Raw genomic sequence first — 23288 nt, 5'->3', positions numbered from 1 at the left:
CCTTTTAATACACGCCGAGAACTTAATATGAACTGAAAAGACCATTTCAATGTCTCTATTCACATTGGAACAAAGCCACTAGGACAAAGTAACTTGGACGCAATTAATAGCATTGTTTCACTTCACTTCACATCTTACCTTCACAGCAGTCGTTTTCGTTTCCTCCATTGCATTTCGCTCGAATTGCAATGGAATTAACTCTTCGAAGGTGGCTGTAATTGCTTCTTCTCTATTCCTCACATTTCTGTCCCGAACGACAATTTAATTAAAATTCCAGGGGCAGGCCTTTTTCTTGTCCAAAGCGTATGAACCGATTCCAAATTTCGAATTCAAATGGCAATAAATCTCCTTTACACATCCGGGTATCGAATAAGTTCACGTAGTTATTTTTCTGAGCTGAACCACCGGATATTAAAGGTGAGAAATCCGTTATCAGAACTGGTTTGACAAATATTTGTAATTCCTTTGAGTTTGTCAAAATTCTTTTATTGGATTCAATAATTCATCAACCGTTAGCATTGATATGGTAATTTGAAAATTTTCGATTTCAAAACTTTTTTTTCTTAATTTACACTATCTAATATTTTGAGTGTGAAAAATTTCTCCCCTGTTTATATTCTTTCCGTGAAATTGCGCATGAGTCAGGTCTGCTTTAATTTCATAAAAGTTAAAAAATAGGGTAAAACAAATCATATTTATTTTTTATTTTATAACCGTCGTATTTTCTATTTTATTTTATAACAGCCAACCCAATCTTTTGGGTTTACGACTGCTAATGTTCAACTCCGTAGCCTTGTAATTTTGAACCCAATCAGAAAAACAATGGAACTCCAGAATCAATTATTGGGAGAAATTTGCCTTCGTAGAGGACTTTTTGATGAAACTAACCCGCATTTGCGTTACATGGAGAGGAAGATCACGACAACCTTCCACGGTTAGCTTGACGACAAGGAGACTCTAACCCATGACCCGTCTACCACTGAGGATATTTCACTTCAGCACTGTGGTCGGTGCTAGCCGTATGCGGAATTCGTATCGATCAGCCATCGCCGGGATTCGATCCCGGTTCAACTCATTGGAGGGCGAACGCTCTATCCCCTGAGCCATCGCGGCTCAGGAATTGATATTGTTACATATGTTACGGGTCAATAAAAAGCAAGTCCACTTTTAAAGGGAGAGGGTGCGTTTCTTGTTTTTCAGTAAAGGCACCTACGACCAATAATACGATTTTGGTACACACATGCGTCACAACCCATTTCATAGGGAGGACTCATTCATACCTTATTCATTCGTCCACAGATCATAATTTTGACCTGGACCAGAGAACGATAAATATCCAATTAAGTTGCCTGGTTTGTATGGTATTGATTTGTTGTGGGAACTTGGAGAAATTTGCGAAATTGCAGATTTAACGTACACCAATCACCATTTAATACACTATGATACTTCGGTCAGCCGGATTCGAACTACCGTTCTCACGAACACAAGTCCAACGTCGTACCAACCAAGCTATCCCGGCAAGGGAAATGATAATGGAATGTTTAATTTGTAGGGCGCCGTGGTAACACACCTTACAACTTCAGAAATAGCAAGTCAAGAAGAAAAGTAGCCTGAATTGGACACCAGAACTCCTTTTATTACATGACGATTCTATACCACACACACTACTCAAATTTCGGAGGTAAAACTATAGGCATTGGAACAATAATACCTTTGTGGCATAACTACCACTACGATTATTAAACATATCAATGCACTGGTATATAAGACATGCTAACTCTATTCAATTCTACCACATCGAACACATTAAGGACTTCCCGATCAGCGTAGAAAAATTTCGAGGCGGCCGGCAGCCGCTACAGTGTTTCTGCTGCCAAGGCTTCGGACACTCCCAACGTACCTGAACTTCCGATCTAAGGTGCATGAAGTGTGCCGAAGGGCACTACTCATTCCAGTGCAAAAAGCGTAAAGATACATCTGCCACCTGCTGCAACTGCAGTAAGGACCATACTTCTAATTTCTCCGCGTGCGAGGCCCGCCCCAGGAGAAAAAGATTCACTAACAAAGCCTCAACAACCGCTACCTCAGCTCATCGTTTGGTTACTCTGATGAAAGAGATACAAGAACTTTTGAAAAATCAAGAGGCACTCAGCCTTCTTCAGACACTTCTCCAGGGGAATTCCCCATCCAATGATGAACTTTCTTCACTGCAAATCAGGCTCAACATCTATGATGAACTTTATATTTTGTAGATTTTATTCTATTATCTTTTGATTTTAGAACTTTCTACGTTATGACTTACCAGTTTCGATGAATAGGTTAGAAGCCTTTCCCGCTTAATGCCGAGATTTAACCCATTTCCAGCGTTCCAACTCTATTCAATTTTGGGGAACCTTTAGATAGATGAAGTTTGACGTAGTCAAAAACTTTATTCCTCGGCAAAGGGACTCTGACTCATGATCCGTCTACCACTGAGGATATTTTAAGTCAGCATTGTGGTCAGTGCAAGACGGGTGCGGAATTCGTATCGACCAGCCATAGCTGGGATTCGAACCCTGTTCACTTTATTGGAAAGCGAAAGCTCTATCTCATGAGCTGCCACGTCTCTAAAAAAGTTATAAAATTTAACAGCCTAACAGTTTTGAGCTTCATCATAGATGTTAGCGTTTAGCTTTGAGTTTTGTAGAAGAACGCTTGGTCTCTGCCTGGATTATATACCACTGGTCTGAACAACCTCTCAGCTGCTACTTTTGGTTGTACTGTCTGTACAGCCAAAAAGTGTACAGACAGTATGGAAGCATACTTTAAAGAATAAAATAATTCCTTACATTTATCAGTTGTCAACCTTTCTTGCCCTTTTTGTTTCAATGCAAATTGCATCCTTAATGGCAAAGTATTTTAAGTAGAGATAAGGAAAAAAATTGATTTTTTCTTGTTTATTTATTTATTATACTGACATATTGTTGTGTATACAAAACAATTTCCCATTTCTTTCATTCCGTTATTTTACAAATTGTGAAATCACAACTTCTTAATGAAATTATAAAAATATAAAATCTATACATCACCCTCTAAACAGGTGCAGTAGAATACTGTAGTTTAAAACATGCTTATACTCTTACTCTAGAGATATTAATTTTACTATAAAAGGTTTCAGCATTCATATTCCAAATTTACACTATTTAGCACAATAATATAGTAATAATTACCCCAAAATTTAATTTAAGTGTAAATTTTCGCTTAAAATGCCCCTCAGAATGTTTACATTAATAAACGCAACATTATAAGTTAATTACAAAATAAAAACAATTTCTTGCAAATACAACAAAAAGTAGAAAATGAACAGCTGCCAACTTGAACTTACTTGACAGCTGTCAAAACATTTATTGTTCATGAAGTTATCGGCATCAGAGGAAAAAAACATTCAAATTTGCTTGAAGAAATTTTACTTTACCAATAAAAATCAGAAAATCGAAAAAGTGCAGGAATTTAATTAAAATTTTCTTTTTACTAAAGGTTTCAAAATTTATATTTTCGTAATTTCCTTATTTCTTTTACTTTTATATAATATTTTTAATTTCATTTTATTATTTTTCGCCAAATACTTTGGTTTGTGATTTCTTTTTCAATAGCATAATCTTTTAGTTATCATTACATCATTTTTTATAATTTGTCCCTTGTCAGATATTCACTTAAATTTTGGTACTTTTGAATACCATTTTCAGCCCTAAAACAATTTTAAGAAAATAATAATAAATGAGCTCAATTATACCAATTTAATGATCTTGCTGTCCAAAAATGAAGAGATGTTTTGAGATTGGGATATTAATTTTTATAGTCTCTCTTGTAAAGTTGAATTTTAGTCATGTTTTCGATTAAAAATTGAAATTCCTTCTGCTGTTTTTAGAATAAGTTCCAGTTCAACTGCAAAAATCAGAGGCAATATTTTGAAGATAGACTTTTATAGAAACTGTTTATGCCCGAAAATATTGCTTTTTCACTCACGTTTTCACCTAAATCTTGATACTACGACTGCGATTTGCAAAAACAGGTACAATAACGTGTACGTTTCTTTTTTTGTTTTGTTTTTTGCATTCCCCGTTCGTTGAAACCAATTTACCCTGGATCTGTTTTTGATGCTCCTTTTGAATTGCTTCACTCCCGAATTGGATTCTCGTTCATTTTAGAGTTACTTTATATAGAAGACTGTTTTATTTCAAACATTTTACAGTAAACCCCGTGTACTGATCAACTTATTCCGACAAAATTAACGAAATATTTCACTGCATATGTTTTTTTTTTTTTTTGTATTAAGACACCACTTTATTTGTGTTTATCCTGTTTTATTAATCATTAACGGAATAATTTTTTCCAATTCCCACCTGGGTTGATATTTCATCAATTCAAGCGTATTAAGGCAGATTTGTTGGACCCTCTTTCAGGGGCACCATTTTAGATGGGCCTAAGCTTCTCTCACACTAAGGACAGCATTTTTTGCGTTGCACTTACGTGCCCGCAAAATGGATGCTAAGCTCCCACCCAGGGACCGACTTACAGATTTGGGGGCCCCGGGCACAGATGAATTTGGGGGCCCCAGNTTTGTTTTGTTTTTTGCATTCCCCGTTCGTTGAAACCAATTTACCCTGGATCTGTTTTTGATGCTTCTTTTGAATTGCTTCACTCCCGAATTGGATTCTTGTTCATTTTAGAGTTGCTTTATATGGAAGACTGTTTTGTTTCAAGCATTTTACAGTAAACCCCGTGTACTGATCAACTTATTCCGGCAAAATTAACGAAATATTTCACTGCATATGTTGTTGTTTTTTTGGTATTAAAACATCACTTTATTTGTGTTTTTCCTGTTTTATTAATCATTAACGGAATTATTTTTTCCAATTCCCACCTGGGTTGATACTTTGTCAATTCAAGTGTATTAAGGCAGATTTGTTGGCCTCTCTTTCAGGGGTACCATATTAGGTGGGTCTGAGTCACACTAAGGACATCATTTCTTGCTTTGCATTTAAGTGCCTGCCAAATGGATGCTAAGCTCCCAGTGAGAACGTATATCAACATCACCAACATTTGAAACGGCGTTGTACCAACACCTCCTAGAAAAGAGCAGGCCTCAGCCATAAGCCTTCTAGATGGTTATGCCTCAGCACGGGTTACCATAAATATCCTTTAGTAGTCCAAACGTAATGACATATTTCGTATTTTCAACCACTGCGCAGCATAGTAGCTCGAACGCAATGACATCTTTCTTATTTTTCATCAACTGCGCAGTTAACTTTGTCACATCGGACTACTAAATTGATCCGTGCTGAGGCCTTCCTACTTCTAGGAGCTGTTGGTTATACAGCCTTCTTTTTGCTTGCTTTCTTAAATCGTGTGAAATGAGGAAAATAAAACTTATCGAATAAAAACTATTGTTTTGCTAATAATAATAATTAATAAAAATGATAACTAAAAATCGTAACAAATATACGCCTCTCTGTTCGCATTTTAAAAAACTGATGAAAGAATTTAAAAAAATAATGTTTCTTGCAGACGATTTTCTTCCACAGCAAAAGAGTAAAAAATTCTTGATGCGCTATTTTTAGTGGTCCAATCAAATCCAATGATCTTGCAACGTCATATAGTTGTTTCTTTTTCAGGAACGTGTATTCTCCTTATTTATCGAAAGATATCACTAATTTTGGCTTTTTAATGACAGCCTTTACTTCCCAGATTCCAGTAAGACTACGAAACTGTAACTTTTTTAACATTTCTATGATATATATAGCGAACGAAAGCGAGAATTAAATTTCTATCTGACGAGTTTAACTTTTAAAAGCTTTTATGTTGTGTTGAAAGCACATTAATGTAATTTGATAGCTAAATAAAGCGGAACTATAAGCAGTCACGATTGATTACTTAAATCCTAAACCGCAATGGTATTTTCTCAACTTGCAACGGAGATTAGTTGTTATCATCGATATCTCAAAACTAGGTAACTAGAAAAACTTGATAACAGATAAGCACTACTACTAGGTCAATTAAAAACAAAACCATATAAGAAATCTTTTCTAAGAAGAACATTTTGTTTACTAGAATCTAAGTTGTTTTGCTTTTTAGATTCTTCTAAACGAAAACGATTCTGTTCTACCAGATTCTTCAAAATGTTCTATTAGATTCTTCTAAACAAAATGTTTTCGCCTGATAAACCTGATGAAAACATTTAAATTAAAAATTTATATGAGGTATTTGAGTTTGACTCAAAACTGGGACATTTAAAACAATTTATTTCTCATGAACGTTTGAACCGATTTAGTTTAATCCATTTTTGGCAAAAGGTGCATAAACGTAACATTTCAATAAATAGTTTTTTTTCTAAACACTATGATCAATATTTTCACTAATTTTATTTAAGTCATCTGTAAAATATTAGTAATTCAATTGGGGTAAAGATTTTCTGCTAAAAAATTTTAAGCTGCACTAGTTTTTTTTATCTTAAAATGGTTATTGGCAATTTCCGCTTTTTGAAGATGTATAATTATTTCCTTTGAGATTAATCATACGTATTTTTAGCATCAATTAGAGTTACAAGTTATGTAAATGAAATAAAAACAAAATAAATATCATTAAAAAAAACTTGTGTTCAACTAAATGATTTGGCCAATGATGAATATACGCACCATTTTATTCCTTTAACAATTTTTATGTACGAAACTTTCATGACTTAATGAATGTAAATTAGCATATTTCAATGAAAATAATGCTAAATTTTATAAAATTTCTATGCTTGGTCTAAAACTGGTTAAGTTTCAAATTTTATGATTTAAAATTTCAATGTTTAACTACAATATTTTCTTATCATTATTTAATTTAATAATAGGAATCATAAAACTTATATTTAAAATTATTTTACCAATTACATTTGATTGTGCAACATTAGCTAAAGAGAAATATAGGCGAATTCATTTTATTTTTTTGAAAATAATAATAATGTGAAGTTTGCCGATATTTTTAACTCCAAAGGTTCAGCACCTTGAAAAGGAGAAAATCGATAAATATTAACAACCCTTTCCTCCTTTCTAAAGTACAACAGTGTGTTGTTCTCTCTATGCATGAAACCGCGTTTTCCTTTCTAGATGTGGCTCTGGAAAATTTGATCTGTCAAAACTGCCAGTAACTACAGTTTGAAAGATCATGATCATGAAACCCTCAGAAATTGCTCTAGTTCTATTCCCATAATGTTTTTATCAACTTTGTAAGAGCGAAACTTAATCCAACTTTTTTTTAATAAATAAGTAATAACGATGCTTGTAATATCCAAAAATTAGTGTTAATTTTTATTAACAGTTTTATAACTAACAATACGAACGTTCATGCATACATTAGGAAAACTAGCATATTTCCAATTAAGTTTTTTCTTTCACTAAAAAGCTCACTGGTTCGTCCGTAACCCATAATAAAGATAAATTGCAGAGATACGGTGAAAAAATTGCTGCAGCCATAAATAGGTCTTAAATTGAACCATAATACCTTGTAATCAAGCTTACAAAGTAGACCAACTTATTCATCAAGTTTACAAAATTTCAAGTTAATCAACTTTGAGAAGCATCAAGTTTAAAGAGTAATCAAGTTAAGTAATTAATCAAGCATTCAAGTTTAAGAATTAATAAAGCAAAAATGTTTAAAATGTTTTCGAGTAAATTAGGTTAAGGTTGTTAATCAAGTTAAGGAATCATGAAGTTGAAAGAGTAATCAAGCTTAGTAATTAATCAAGTAAAGTTTAAAAATTAATCAAGTAAACAAGTTTAAAAAGTATCAAGTTAATGAGGCTTATGTTGCATCAAGTTAATCAAGTCTTAAAAGTATTACGTAGTAATAAAGTTTAAAAAGTATCAAGTTAATCAAGTTTACGAAAGGTTTACGAAAGGTTCAAGTTTAAGGTTTTACTAAACACCATATTAAGGTTGCAACTAATTTAAATGATACTATGGTTTATCACGCTGAAAAATTTCCAATAGTTTCAGTACTACGGTATTTCTGTATTCCGGTACGGGTTCAAAGATATTCCGTTCAAAATGCAGAATAAATTTCTAATAAGAACTATAGAAATGGATTATGGCAGTCACTTAAAAGTAGCAGGTTCAAGTTGTTAAAATATTAAAAATAAAGCATTCCCGCAACAGCCCGTTGTAGTCCAGGGAGTGGTGTCACGGATTTTGTAACCAATTTTGTAAACAATTTTGTAACCAATGGCATGATTGTGATAATGCAGTCAGCACTGCGCACAGGCCGCCTTTACTTCCCAGATAAACTGGTACCCACAGATAAGAATCTCAATAGGCTTTATGCCGCTCGTGGGAATCAATCTCTAGTTTTTCCTAATGACAGTTCAGTGCCTAAACCACTGAAGCAAAATAACAGTTACAAAATAACGATTAAAAAGTAACATACCTCGTACTCGTTATTCCTTAAATAGATTGTTGTTTCTCTTGATTGTCGTCATACGTAACTGCTATATTTTGAAGTAGATACAGCAATTTCTTGGTACAAAGTTAAAAAGAGGAACAGATTCTTTGTGAAACTCTTAATGAGTGAATGGACTATAAGAAAGCTTACCAAATTTTATTATTCTTGTCTGAATTTGAAACAGTTTAACAGACATTGATAAAAAATGTCTTGTTATACCTAATACAATCAGTTCGAAAATTATATCTGCTATTTAGTAAATCACCAGTTAGTAATAGCATGCGACTTTCGTTGTGTAACAGAATAAAATATCTATTACCTCTTACATGAAATATTAGTTATCAATAAGGACAATAACATATGTAATAACTTGCGGACATGGAAGTCAGTAATTTCAATATAACTTGTTATATTTTGTATGTGTTATGTTATAGTCTATATTATATTCTGTACACTGTGTAGTCTTTATACTGTACACTATGTAGTTTTACATGTTTCTACAGATAAGCTGATCTAATTATGGGTAAAACGTAAAAATATTTAAAATTATTCTTCAAAGAAACAAAGTGATAATACTAAAAAATTATTTAATTAGTTTAGAAAAATCAGCCTGTTCTACTTATTACAGTGTGTTTAATATCTGTTTTCTAACGAATTTGAGAACGAATTCGATAAAAATTAGAAAATATAAATAATTTAAAAGTGTGATAAACTTTAAAATACTTTTACCTTCACTTTTTAAAAAAAATACTTTTTTTTCAATGGTTAGTTCTAATTGAAATGCATTTGCATTTGGCCAACGATTTCATAAAATGGTTTTAAAAGTTTTTGCCTTTTTACTCACGGCGTGTAACAACCAAACCTGCCGTTGAACTACAAATTATTTGTACTAAATAACTAAATATAATATTTATTACACTCTCCAAATTGGAAATAATATAGAAGTAAATGGGAAAATTTCCATGATATTACACAATACATAGTAAGCGTATTTTCTTTTGAACACAATGGAGAAGTAAATGTAAAGATTTCTATAATAATGCATAATACTTAAGAGTATTTTCCTTTGAACACAACGAAGAAGTAAAGATGAAAATTTCTATAATAATGCATAATACATAAGCGTATTTTCCTTTGAACACAATGGAGAAGTAAATATGAAAATTTCCTTAACAATACCTAACACATAAGCGTATTTTTCTTTTAACACATTGGAGAAGTAAATGTGAAAATTTTTATAATAATACATAATACATAGGCGTATTTTTCTTTGAACACAATAGAGAAGTAAATGTAAAGATTTCTGTAATAATACATAATACATAAGCGTATTTTCCTTTGAAAAGAAAGGAGTAGTAAATGTAAAAATTTATATAATAATGCATAATACATAATCGTATTTTTCTTTGAACACAATAGAAAGGTAAATGTGGAAATTTCTATAATAATACACAATACCTAAGCGTATTTTTCTTTGAACACAATAGTGAAAATTTCTACGATTATGAAATGCTCGCTAAAAGAACACGAAATAAATAAGGCAACTGCTATATTTCTGATTTTTATATTTTAAGGATTAATTGCATTTTTTTAAGATCTCTACTTGACCGAAGACGATTGTCTTACCTTCCAGCTCGCCTAGGTATTATATGACAGAAACTGTATTTTAAATTGTGTAGTGCTTAGAATTTTTTTAAGTTTTTTTAGTTCTTAAAATTCTTAAAATAAAATTTTAGTTCTTAAATTTAGTTCTTAAAAGCAAAGGGAGAAATTTAAAACAGAATCAAGTGTTTCAGCATTGATTTTATATCAAAAATTACATTCTGATTCTTAAAAAACGTTAAAACTAGCATTTATTAATGCTTCTCAATTATAAAAGCAAACTAATAAGCATTATCTATTAATTTTTTTTATTAGTTTTAAAGATAAATTTATTTTATTATCTCAAAGCGATACATTTAAAATGAAATCAAGTATTCCGGCATTGATTGTGTAACGAAAGAAATAAACTTTGATTTTTAAGAGGCGTTAATATCAGCATTCATTAATGCTTCTTAATATTATAACACAAATTAATAAGCTTTATTCATTAATTAATTCATCCATTCTAAGGGTAATTTTATTTTATTATCGCAAAGGGTTAAATTTAAGTGTTTCAGAATTGATTGCACAGAGAAAAAACACATTTTGATTCTAAAGAAAAATTAATTTATTAATCCTTTTAATTATATACGCAAATTAATAAAGTATTATTTCTTAATTTATTTCATTAATTCTAAGGTTAGTTTTATTAGATCAAGTATACATTTAAATTGGAATTAAGTGTTTCAGCATTGATTGTACGGGGAAAAAACACATTTTGATTCTTAACTAGCTTAAATACCGGTACTTATGAATGCTCCTTGTCCTTATAAGCGCAAAATAAGAAACATTAATTATTAATTAATTCTATTAGCGAAAAATGTTATTTTGTTTTAGAAGCTCAAAGGGTTAAATTTGAAGCAGCATTAACTACTCAAACGTGGATTGTACAATGTTAATAGTATTAGCACCAGCGTTTAATAACGCTTCTTAATTTTATTAGCACAAATTAACAAACGTTAATTCTTAATTCATTTTATTGGAGCAGAGGGTTAAATTATATAAAATCAGAATTAAGTGTTTTCTCCTTAGTTGTACATCGAAAAAAAAACAAACATTTAATTCTTAGAAGCGTTAATATTTACAAACCGATAATTTTCATTCGATAATAAGAGACAATGAATTGATACAGGATATAATTCTCATTTTTAAGTACCGAACAAATAATAAACTTATGCTGTTCGGATTTCAATCTGAAGCATCAAAAATGTATCCTTTTTTACAGATTATAAAACAAATGAATTTTGATAAAAATAAAAAAAAACGAAGTATTTCCAAGTAATCTTATCTTTTCCAATAAGTAAATCTAGAAATGTTCTTATCATTCCTTAAAACTGGTCAAAAAATAAAATATAATTATGTTTATTATGATAAGACCCATAATATAAGACCGCTAGTGTTATTTTGAAACTAGATTCGGATGCTTCAATTTCTATAGAAATCATAAAAACATGTGGAACCTCATTTCTAGTTTGTTGTTTGCCACCCTTTGTTTTTACCAAGCATGTAAGTTGGTTTCAAAAATTTTAACCTTTCATTTCTTATTATATTTTAATATGGGTGTTTCTTAAGAAAAAATGTGCTATTTATACTATATTTAATTCAATAGTTCCCCTCTCTATATTAAAAATAGCGTAATCCGTTTTGAGTGTTAAACTGAACGTTACATTTTGTGTTGGAGGAGCGCTAAACCCGTATGATTTAAAGGCTTGAAATTAAGATGGTGTTAAGAAAAATGATACGAGTTCAATGAAAAAAAAAACTTACTATTTGATAATTAGTTTGAAAAATATTAGCAGTCATATTTGTAGAAAAATATACCATGTATCTCAAGCTACGGTGGCAGAAATGCAACCATAAGGAGTTCAAAATTTATCCTGCTTAAAAGTCCGTACTTGGATATGAACTTAAATCGAGTTATTTACGAAATTTCAATTTGCTGAAAAATAATAGCAAATAAGAGTTTTTTTTTTTGAAAATAAATAATTTTCTTTGCTTTATTTTTTCCCCTTTCCTTAAAAACAAAAAAGGATAATTTTCAGATTCGCAGGCACCACTTAATAGCGCAAGTAATAAATCAATTATAATTTCGTGTTCACTTTCCAATTAGCAAAATAACTCAAATCTCCATCCAAATGACAGGCCAATTGCCTATCAGTGTAGCGATGTGGAAAAAAAATGCCTTTTTTTGCATTTTTGGCTGTTTTTTCTCTTCCTTTCCTTCCTATATTCATGTTTTTTTTTCCTCATTTTTTAGACTTTTTTTAATCTCTTTTATGAATTTCGGAAAATATTTTTCATCTTAATATATTTGTGCTCAAATTTTATTCTTTTTGAATTTGAATTTCTAATTTTATTTTAAATGTCTTTCAAAAATTGTTTTTTAAGTTATGAGTCGTTGCTTTTAAACGCGGTTATAAGTTCGAAGCTTCAAAGGGCTGGGTTTTAAATAAATTCAAAGTATTGACAAACGATAAAAAATTTAGGAGATCCTTAACATCCTAATAAGATGAATCATTAAAAATGAAATAATAATTTTTAAAATTATATAAAAATAAACAAGCGACTTTTTAGTTTCAAATGGACTTTTCAAAATAGACAATTTCAAAAATATCGGTTCGTTTGAAAAATTTGATTTTGAACAATAGATAATCTAATAATTTTTAAGAAAATTAAAAAGGAAACATTTGATAACACAATGCAATTCTGATGCTTATCAATCATTATCACGCATTTGTTTACATTTTATTTTATTCATTAAGTACACATTTATTTTAATTACTACCCAACATTTTCCATCCTCATAAATTCACGATTTGATTTGAAATATATAGTTATATTAAAAAAAAGCTTAAAAAAAATACAAGCTTAAAATTTTTTTTTATTTTAATTTAATTTTTTGGTAATTAATGTTAATTTTATAGTGATAGTGTTTCAAAGCTTTTTTTTGCTTTTTTTAGGCTCTTTTCCCTTTAAAAATGTTTTAGGTATAATAATCAATATCTCAATTTAAATATCAATATTTTTGACCACTATTAACATGATTTATTTTCATTTTATCGCTAATTAAAATTTTTCGTCAATAAATTTGAAACATTTTCTGACATTCTAGAGTGCTCAAATTTCAACTGGTGTTCCATGCGTGATGATAAAGTTAAAGCTGTTTTTTCTAAAAGGTGCCAACAAAATATATCAGCAATTAAACTTCCGACATTGATCCGACGTTAACAAACTAGCAGACACAAAATTAAAAGGAATAAAATAAAGTAAACATTTTAAAAACTATGTTTTTCAAGTCTAAACTATCTTTTTTTTGTCTATCTAAAGAGAAGAGCGTAACCGGCGAAAATTCCCACCCACGTCTTTAAGGACAGAAAAAAGAGCACCGGAAAAAGCCACTTTCTTTGTTAAATATAAATTTTAATAACTGATTCAATTGGGCCGGTGAACCGTAATATATTTAAATTATATATTCAGTCAAAAAAACAATTTTAATTTAACAAGGAAAATATGTATTAAATTAAAGTTTAAAGAAAGGATTTATATGCAACATAATGATTAGAACTAAAATTGAATTTTGAAATTGTTCTAAATTTGAATTATCACACTAATTGTAATACGATGTAATATTAATATACAAATTATATATCTACGTTTTAAACTATTGTAGTTATTTTGTTTCAAATTTAGTTAAATTAAAATACTTTCATTGTTTTAATATTTTTAACTGTTTCAAATGTTTCAGCCTCTGTGAAACTATATTACTATTATCTCTCTTATGATTGTAAAATGTACTATATAATGCATTATTTACTTATCTAGCAATAAAATTTCCTACAATTAAATTTTCGGTATCAATTATTTTATCTGAAAAAATACCTAATTATATTAGAATAAGTATTTAGATTCGAGGGCAGCGAACGAAATCGAATCTCAGAATTAAATTCGTACAATAGTTAGAAATGTCTGTTTTTTTTCGGTACTTTTTTCCGCAATCGTTTCAAAAGTAATGCATCCTAGTTTCGGTACTTTTTTCCGCAATTGTTTGAAAAGTAATGCATCCTAGAAAAAAAAAAGAATTTTTTTCCTAAGTAAGCTTGAAAAGCGTAGTTTTTGAAATTTTATTTTATAATTACCATTATTTATATATTTCAAATCGTGTGACAAATTTCCCCTATCGCGTTAACGTAATTTTGTATAAATACTCATTTATGAAAACAGTATTTCATCAAGAACTTTATTTAGTTTTAAATTGCAATCAGAAATTTGTCCCCAAAATATTACATTTTTACTGCTTTCCCTTAACGTTTGAGTGTTTTTTTTTTATCTACAAGACGCTGATGACAGAGATAAAAAATCTAAAAACTGAAATGAAAAATAAAATATGTAATTCAAAATTGTACCTCATTCGCATTTGTACTTTTAATTTCAGCAAAAAATATTGTAAAATCGAGAATCTTAACTTGTTCTCGAAACACATTTTAGTAAAACTTAACTTTAAAGTTGTAAGAGCATAAAGTTGGAGATGATCTATTTTATTTTAAAAACCATGACATAGTAAGTCGAAGACATCACTACTTAAAATTTGCTCACATTAGTTTATTCTTTATAAATACTTTTGCTAAAACTACGTAAACTTTCAAAAGTTACATATTAATGCTTATTTCAAGTAATATTAGCAATTAAACGCTCAAAAATAAATAGATTTTTTTATAGATCACGTATTTGAAGTATTTTTATAGAAAATTTACTTATTCATAAAATCTTTCTTTAAAAAACACGTTTGATTTAAACAGTGGTTTAAGCCTTTGACGCAAATGGAACACCGGAGTCCCTTTTATGTATTCTTTTTTTTGATCCTCCAACTAAAAGCAAAAATATATTTCAATATTTTTTTAATTTTGAAAAACTCACTACTTATTATAAAAAAAAATTATTAAAAAAATTCGGTTTAATTTTTGAATTATATTTGTACTGAAATATAAAATCCTAAAAAAGTAATTTGTAAAATTGTTTTTCTTATTCATACTTAAAAATGTAGCAAATAATTTATTTTGTGAATTAAAAAATTTTTAATAATGAGCAACCATTTTTCTTATATATAAATAACTGCGAAAGGAAATAACTGCAAATTCGAAAAATTAATGCGCGGAAATGAGCCACATTTGGAAAATAAACACAGAACAAGATCCCAATGTTTCAGGCTATATTTTTTATCTATGCATTATTAAAATGCAGAATATATAATATTTTTCACTTGTTTTGACCTAGATTAATGCAAAAATAAAGAAAAAGTATGAAAAATATGTTTAACACGTTGAATGCCACGCTAATTTCACATGGCTTGCCCGTCTGGCCGAACGGTAAATAACTACAAACTAAATTACAAATACTAGACAGATTTTGCTAGTTTTTAAAAGGTTTAGCATGACATATCTGAAAAAAGTGGTGAATTATATAAGCCTACGCATTGCTTAGAAATAGTGGTGGATAAAAATCTACTAAATTGAATTTATTAAACCAAGAATCACAATTAATAAACTACCACTTGAAAATATATATTCGCTGTCCGGAACAAGTTGTCATCTCTGTGTATATAAATAAAACTATTTTTGTGTGTTCTATATTGTATTAATTTCTTCAAACCATTTTAGTAACGATAACAATATTAAAAAAATTAAAAATTTACTTGAATTATGTGTTTCTAATAATCTTGGCTTCGCCGGTCACCGGTGACCCCCGTGGCGCTACGAACAAACTCAGTACCGGTCACCCCCATGGCATTCAACTTGTTAATAAAAATTCTGCGTCAAGGGGTTAAGCCATGGTTGAAATCACATTGGTTTAAACCAAGCAGCATTGATCATACTTTTATTAGGATCACTAAAACAATAAATTGCTGAATCGATAAACAACAACATGTGACAATTTAGAATATAATTTTCATGACACTTGATTTAAAATGTGTTTTGTATGAAAAAGGACATTATCATATTAATTTTGATATACTTCATTTATTTATACAGTGCCAATACAGTCTAAATGTGTGGATTTAAAAGATCTGAGTGGCAACATAACCGAAATTTACTCCGGTCCCAAAAATATCAAATACAACAAATGTTGGAACATTTTAAATCCTGAGAATAACTCGTTGGAAATTGAGCTGAAGCACCTGGATTTTGAAAAAAGGGTATTTTTGTTTCTATAAAGAATTTATTTATTTCATCATGAATTTAAGAGAGCTCTAGCAATTTTTAATATTAATTTTAATTGTAATTGATTTTAATTGTAATCCATTTTAATTATAATTTAATTACAATTATAAATAATTTTAATAATTTAATTGCAATATTTAGAATTAATCTAATTAAATATGTTAATTAAATTTAATAATATAGTTTCATTAAATTTACAAAACAATTTATTTAATTTAATATTTTTAATTAATTTCAAGTTTAAAATTAGAATTGTGATAATTATAAGAAATTTTTAACATTTTTATTAACAAAACTTTAATTATAAACAATTTTAAATAATTGTAATTATAATTCAATTATAATTATGAATAATTTTAATAATTTAATTGCAATATTTAAAATTAATCTAATTAAATATGTTAATTAAGTTTAATAATATAATTTCATTAAATTTAAAAAACAATTTATTTGATTTAATATTTTTAATTGATTTTAATAAGTTTAAAATTAGAATTTTGATAATTATAGGTAATTTCGAATATTTTATTAACAAAATTATGTTTCGTGGATTAAAAAAGAAAATTAGACAAACGTGTTATGTATTATGTGAGATATCTCAAGTACTTTTCTAAGAAAAAATAAAAATAAAAAATCGAGAAGAGTAACGAAAGTAATACTGCTAAAAAAATAATTTAACTTTATAATTCAAATATATTGTCAACCATACAGAAATAAAATAAAACTAGTTTTAAAAGAAAAATTTAGTAAAGAATTTAGTAACAAAATAAAACAGTTTAGTTCTTTAAAAGAGGAAAATTTCTTAAATATTTTCTATTATGTTAGGTTTTCAAGTGATAAGGGACATTCTATACTTCGACTTCCAAGAAATTATAGTTCCCACCTTCCCTTATCAGAGTAACGCCCCCTTTTCCTCCTTTATTGTCTTTTTTCCTCGGTCACTATGGCAACCGATTATGAAAGTGAATTTTGAAAGAAAATTTAAATAACAAACAGCTAAAAAAATTTGCATAATAGCTGAAATTTTTATTCAACCTTCTCCTTTTTTTAATTCTACAAAAATAAAATTTTTTTTAAAATTAATACGCGCAAAAAAAAAATCATTTTCGTAAAATTAACAGCGAAGTATATTAATTTCCAGCTATTTATAAATGAAACCGATTTGCTAAAATTATAAAACTATTTTCACCTTTTCAGTCAACGCAGTTTTTTTTTTATAACTTTCTTTTCATTATTTAGTTATTTGCTTGTTTGTTTGTTTATATAGTCTTGTGATTACGTTTGCCTAACCATCTTAGTCAACAAAACAGGAGAAAAAGTGAAATGGTGTGAAAACAGTCAGAGGAAAAAAATAGCTGTCTACTCTAAAGTCTCTATCAATTTCTATGCAGATTATGGCGAGCTTACTCCAAATAGTCGGAAGAATTTTGAAATACACTATAAAATTGGTAAGCTTGAAATATATATATATATATATATAAAAGTTTAAAAACATAGATAGAACATGAAAAAAAAATATTAAGAAACTTTAAAACGTAAATAAACAACCACTGGAAAATTTAAAAAGTTAATGAATTTCAAATTTTTAAAAACTATGGTAGAGCAACAAGATCAATACCAATAGAATTTTTGTTTTCGATAATGTGAAAACTTTCCCATAAATCTAAGTCAGCACATGAAATTTACGAATGTTATGAACGGAGAAAAAATCGAATCTATAATCTCCTGAACAGCATTATTTTACGATAAAAATAAACCGCAAAATATTTTAATACAAAAAATTTTACTATTCGCCAATTTTTAAACGGTGTTTTTCGTAAAAATTAATTTTATCACAAAGGATTACTCTTATAATTTGCATATTATCATGTGCTTCCTAAAACTGATTTATACTATGGTTCAACTAGAACAGAAACAAAGTTAAGTTTAGCATGTAAAGGATAGTTAAGTTAGAAACACAGTTAAATTTAGCAGGTAAAATACGGTCAAATTAGCAACATAGTTAAATTTAGCACGTAAAATACGGTCAAATTAGAAACATAGTTAAGTTTAGCATGTAAAGCATTGTTAAATTAGATACATAGTTAAATTTAGCATAGGTAAATTTACGTTCTAGCAAGTTTGAACCTTATTCTGGTCAAAGATAACGATATGAAGATTTAACATTTCTGAGTGTGCAGAGGGAAAAATTAAAAACGAAACATTCACTGTAACTTTTGATCTTATGATTGAATTTTTACGTACTGAAACTCATCCTTATGGTTCAAAAACCAAAAAGGTCGTATATTTAAAATTTTATATATTAAAAACTATTGGACCAATTTCATACAAATTATGTATCTATTAATATAAAATTACATTATTAAAATGATGCTGAAGATTGCATAAATTGTACACCTTACAATTTAAGATTTCTTCAACCATTGTTAAATAAAATAATAAAAAAACTTTAAAAAAAAAACAATTATTAAAGATTATTTTAACGTGGAATTATCATTAGATGAAAAACTTTTATAATTGTGTGCAAAATGTTTTCGATTCGCTTGGAAAGCTCTCAAGTATGGAAAAAAAGGAAAAATGTGAAAATGTTCTCAACTTTGACCGATCTTCTGAACAAACTATTGTGTACAAATTTCAATATCCAAATCCTAGCTATAACAAATATTAATTTAGAGACAAAAAAACACATGTTAATTTAGAGAAAGCATGATTTCGTAATTTAAAATATCATCAGCACTAATTAAATAGCATATTTGAGACCACCCCTTTTAATCATTGAGTCCTAGTACACGAATATCAGGGGACTAGATAAAATCAGTTATTAACATAAAATATCACCAGCAGTAATTAAATAGCATATTTGAGGTTGCCCCTTTAAATCATTGTGTCTTAGTACACGGATATCTGAGCACTAGATAAAAACTTATTCAGATATTAACTTAAAATATCGCCAGCCTTAATTGAATGACATATTTATAGTTACCCCTTTAAATCTTGAGTCCTAGTAAGGGACAATCCGGGCACTAGATAAAAACTTATTCAGTGTATCCCGTTTTATTTTTTTCCCTCGCACTGTACATATCACTATATTTATACATACATGTGTTTATAAAATTATTACAGATACTAGTACGAAAGGAATTGAGGGTGTGAAAGATGCCTTGAAACAAACTGTTAATTGGTCGATAAGTAACTCTACTTCGTGGAAATGGATTGATCACATCCCGAAAGTTATCACAGCCCTTGCCCTATCAGAAGGCGCTAAATTTGACGGTAAAAATCGCGAAGAGCTGCTTATGGTGAAACAAAGGGAACTTCGAATTTCAATTGCTTTGCTGCGGTAAGTGAACTTATCTTTAAGACGTTAGGCTCCCAGCCTCATCTATAATCTGTGGCATAACTACCACTACGATTATTAAGCATCAATTCACTAGTATATTAAACATGCTAACACGACTCCATCTTGAGAGTACCTTTTGATAGCTGAAGGTTGACTTTGTCGATAACTCCTTTCCCCATAAATCAAAAAGAAAATGTATAGTTTTTTTTCATCTGGTTAATAAGACATCATAGGCCATTTGAATATAATTAATATGAATATAATGCTTTACTGTTTGATATTTTTAATAAATATATTTTTCATGATTTTCATCATTATTTTGCATTAGTTTAATTCAAAATTAGTGAAAAATATCATGTATTTAGCATTTTAATGATGCATATACATCGTGAAACACTGGCGTCTTCTTGCGTCAAAGGTAAAATCTTCCAAAAATGGCTCCGATTCAAAGGAACAATTTTTTCAAATTTGCACTTATTCGCTAAGAGAAACAGTTATTCATCAATGAAATTACTTTAATTTACAAAATCAATTACTAATAAGTTTTTGAGTATGAATGAAAAAAATATTTTCAAACTACTTTTTTGGATTTTAAATTAGAATAGAAATATAGTTACGATAACCTAGCAGATTTATTTAGTATATTTTATAGTTAGATTTTCTTAGTTCCTTATAATTAATAAAAAACTAAATTATATTATTGCTTGTAGTTAGAGCGTCATAATATATACACGGAAGAGCCATTACATTATGACCACCCTGCTAATAACATGTAGGACCACATTTAGCCCTCAAAACTGCTAGCACCCGTCGTGGTATTGATTCCACAAGGTGCTGATAGGTAGTCTGAGGTATCTGGTACCAAGCGCTCACCAACTGGTCCTGCAATTCCTTCACATTGTGAGGGGGTAGCGTGGCACCACGAATTTGGTTTTCCAAGTAGAACCACAAGTGCTCTATTGGGTTAAGGTCAGGTGAATTTGGGGGCCAAGACATGACTTGAAAGTCACAGGAATGTTCCTCGACGATTCGACCCTTATGACATGGTGCATTATCCTGTTGGTAAACACCATCCCCCGCAGGAAAGAATGTTGCTATGAATGGGTGAATCTGGTCTGCAACTATGTTCAAGTAGCTTACAGACGTCAGGGATTGTTCTATGAGGATTATGGGTCCTAATGTGCCCCATGNTATATATATATATATATGTATATATATATATATATTATGCCTTATAATAAACATAATAACAAAAAATCGAGATATCGCGTGAATGTACAGTCGCAAGCATAATCTCTTCATGTTCAAAATTTTGATCGAGAATTTTTTTTATCGCATGGACTATTGAAAGCTGAAGCAATGACAGATTCTATCCAAAAGGTTTTTTTCCCCACATTTCTATTATACTTCTTCTAAATATATTATAATATACACAAGAAATATTGTAATAGATTTATCAGTTTAAAACCTGCATTTTTACTATACTCCTCATCATTTTATTTAACTAAAACGAGACACTGACAATTCCATTCGTCCAGACGATAGTACTTACGACAACACCAGAACTAATTTAACTGCAAGAAATTGTTTTGTTCGATAATATAATCCAAAGTTTTCTATCCCCTAACTAGTAGACCGCAACTTTTTCAACATAAACTGCCTTATACTTCCTTTTACCGGGTTTACTACAAGAAAACTCTGCTTGGATCAGCCGACTTCAAGGCTCCTCTATATTGGGCTAACTTAGGGGCTCTAGCCAACTCCAAGAAGGTTCCAAAAATATTGTCTGCTTTTTATTGCTTAAGTTAGGATTATTTTTTTTTATTTAACTACACTTCTTCACAAAAACTAGGCCTTGATCAGATGACTCCAAAAAAGTTCCAAAAATATCGTCTGCTTTTTTGATCTCTCTTGCTTGTTGTAATGCTTTTTATCATTGCTTATAGCCTGAATTTATATGATATATTTTCCTTTTTACAGTGATACTATTTCAAGTGAGCAGCTAAGCATCTTCATAAACTCCATTCTCTCTACCTGTCATAATCCTCGCAATTTTTACGGATATAATTTGGTGGAACTTCTAAAAGAACAAATAGCATCTGAGAATTTCACGCATCCGGTATCCTACTTGGCACTTTGCAACGCTAATGAAACATGGCCGGTAGAAGCATATGAAAATCTCTTAAAAATATACAAAAGCAAATCCAGATTGCCCATCAACAGAGGTAAAAGCTCTTAAACGAAACTCTTTTAGTAATTTACTTTCAAATGTAATATTATAACGTAAATTTATTAATACATATATATAATGACGTAATTATTATACTTTTAAATAAAATCAATATTTCGATAATAACAAAGTGGTAAAGAATAAAAAAAACTAAAGCTCATAGAGATTTGGTTAAGAGATAACCAAAATAAAGTCTTGTTTGTATGAGCTTTAGGGTTATTTAGATGCAGAAGTGAGTGCAATATCGCTAAATCAAATTTATTACTTGCACACATAATTAAAAACATTAAACAAAACTATGAAACCCCTAGAAAAAACTGCAGATTCTGTTGTTAATTTTAAGACAAAGAAATCCTTCCTTCACCATAAAAAAATCACTCTTCCAAAAAGGGCTATTCCAAAAGGATGATTTTCTGAAGTAAATGGATTAAATGATTTAAAAAAACACGTGGAGAAAACTCCGAAAATTCCCTGAAGTCTTTATGGCGTCATCAATTAAAACGAATCGAGATGGTTAAATTTTCCTTCTCTCATGATGTTCAATTGCGTTAAAGAAAATTTTGCAACCAATTCCTTTTCAGAATTCTTAAATAAAATGCACGACAGCATTTTGTAGGACACCAATGCAACAAACAAATTTGTATGGCTTTTTCATATCTTCCTGGCTATAATACCCTAAGCCCGAGCCTAACATTTCTGCTGAGGAAAACATCGTTCTGAACTAAACTATAGAAACTATCAACGTAAAGTGTGATATAAACATCATATAAAACATAATATGTCTATTTATTTTAAATAACGCTATTTTCTTTACAATTGTTAACCATTAAATAACATTTCATGACATATATATATCGAAGAGCCATTACTTTATGACCACCCTCCATCTATAACAATGGGCCCGCACAGGTTTTCATGGTTTCTCGCCCACGAACAATGTTTTCATGGGGCACAACAGGACCCATAATTCTCATAGAACAATCCCTGACGTCTGAAAGCTACTTGAACATAGTTGCAGACCAGGTTCACCCATTCATGGCAGCAGTTTTTCCTGCGGAGGATGGTATTTACCAACAGGATAATGCACCATGTCATAAGGGTTGAATCGTCGAGGAACATTCCAGTGATGCTCAAGTCATGTCTTGGCGACCAAATTCACCTGACCTTAATTCAATAGAGCATTTGTGGTCCTACTTGGAAAACCAAATTCGTGCTGCCACGCCACCCCCTCGCAGTGTAAGGGAATTGCAGGACCAGTTGGTGAGCGCTTGGTACCAGATACCTCAGACTGCCTATCAGCACCTTGTGGAATCAATGCCACTGTTTTGAGGGCTAAAGGTGGTCCTGCATGTTATTAGCAGGGTGGTCATAAAGTAATGGCTCTTCGGTATATATATATATA

At 29.9% G+C, this 23288-nt stretch overlaps 1 protein-coding gene across 1 annotated transcript in view; it reads left to right on the top strand.

The window, feature by feature from the left end:
• The first annotated feature begins 11499 nt into the window (after positions 1-11499).
• The window catches only part of LOC107445086 (uncharacterized protein CG3556), a 21663-nt gene continuing 9874 nt past the window's right edge, over positions 11500-23288 (top strand). The window contains exons 1-5 of the mRNA XM_043054676.2: positions 11500-11607; positions 16128-16291; positions 17584-17764; positions 19440-19656; positions 21637-21881. Coding sequence (XP_042910610.1) covers positions 11553-11607; positions 16128-16291; positions 17584-17764; positions 19440-19656; positions 21637-21881 — 862 coding nt within the window. The 5' untranslated portion in view covers positions 11500-11552. The remainder of the gene's footprint in view (positions 11608-16127; positions 16292-17583; positions 17765-19439; positions 19657-21636; positions 21882-23288) is intronic.

This window comes from Parasteatoda tepidariorum, chromosome 7 (genome assembly GCF_043381705.1).
Source record: "Parasteatoda tepidariorum isolate YZ-2023 chromosome 7, CAS_Ptep_4.0, whole genome shotgun sequence".
NCBI lineage: Eukaryota > Metazoa > Arthropoda > Arachnida > Araneae > Theridiidae > Parasteatoda > Parasteatoda tepidariorum.
This window is presented reverse-complemented; position numbering and strand designations above follow the sequence as displayed.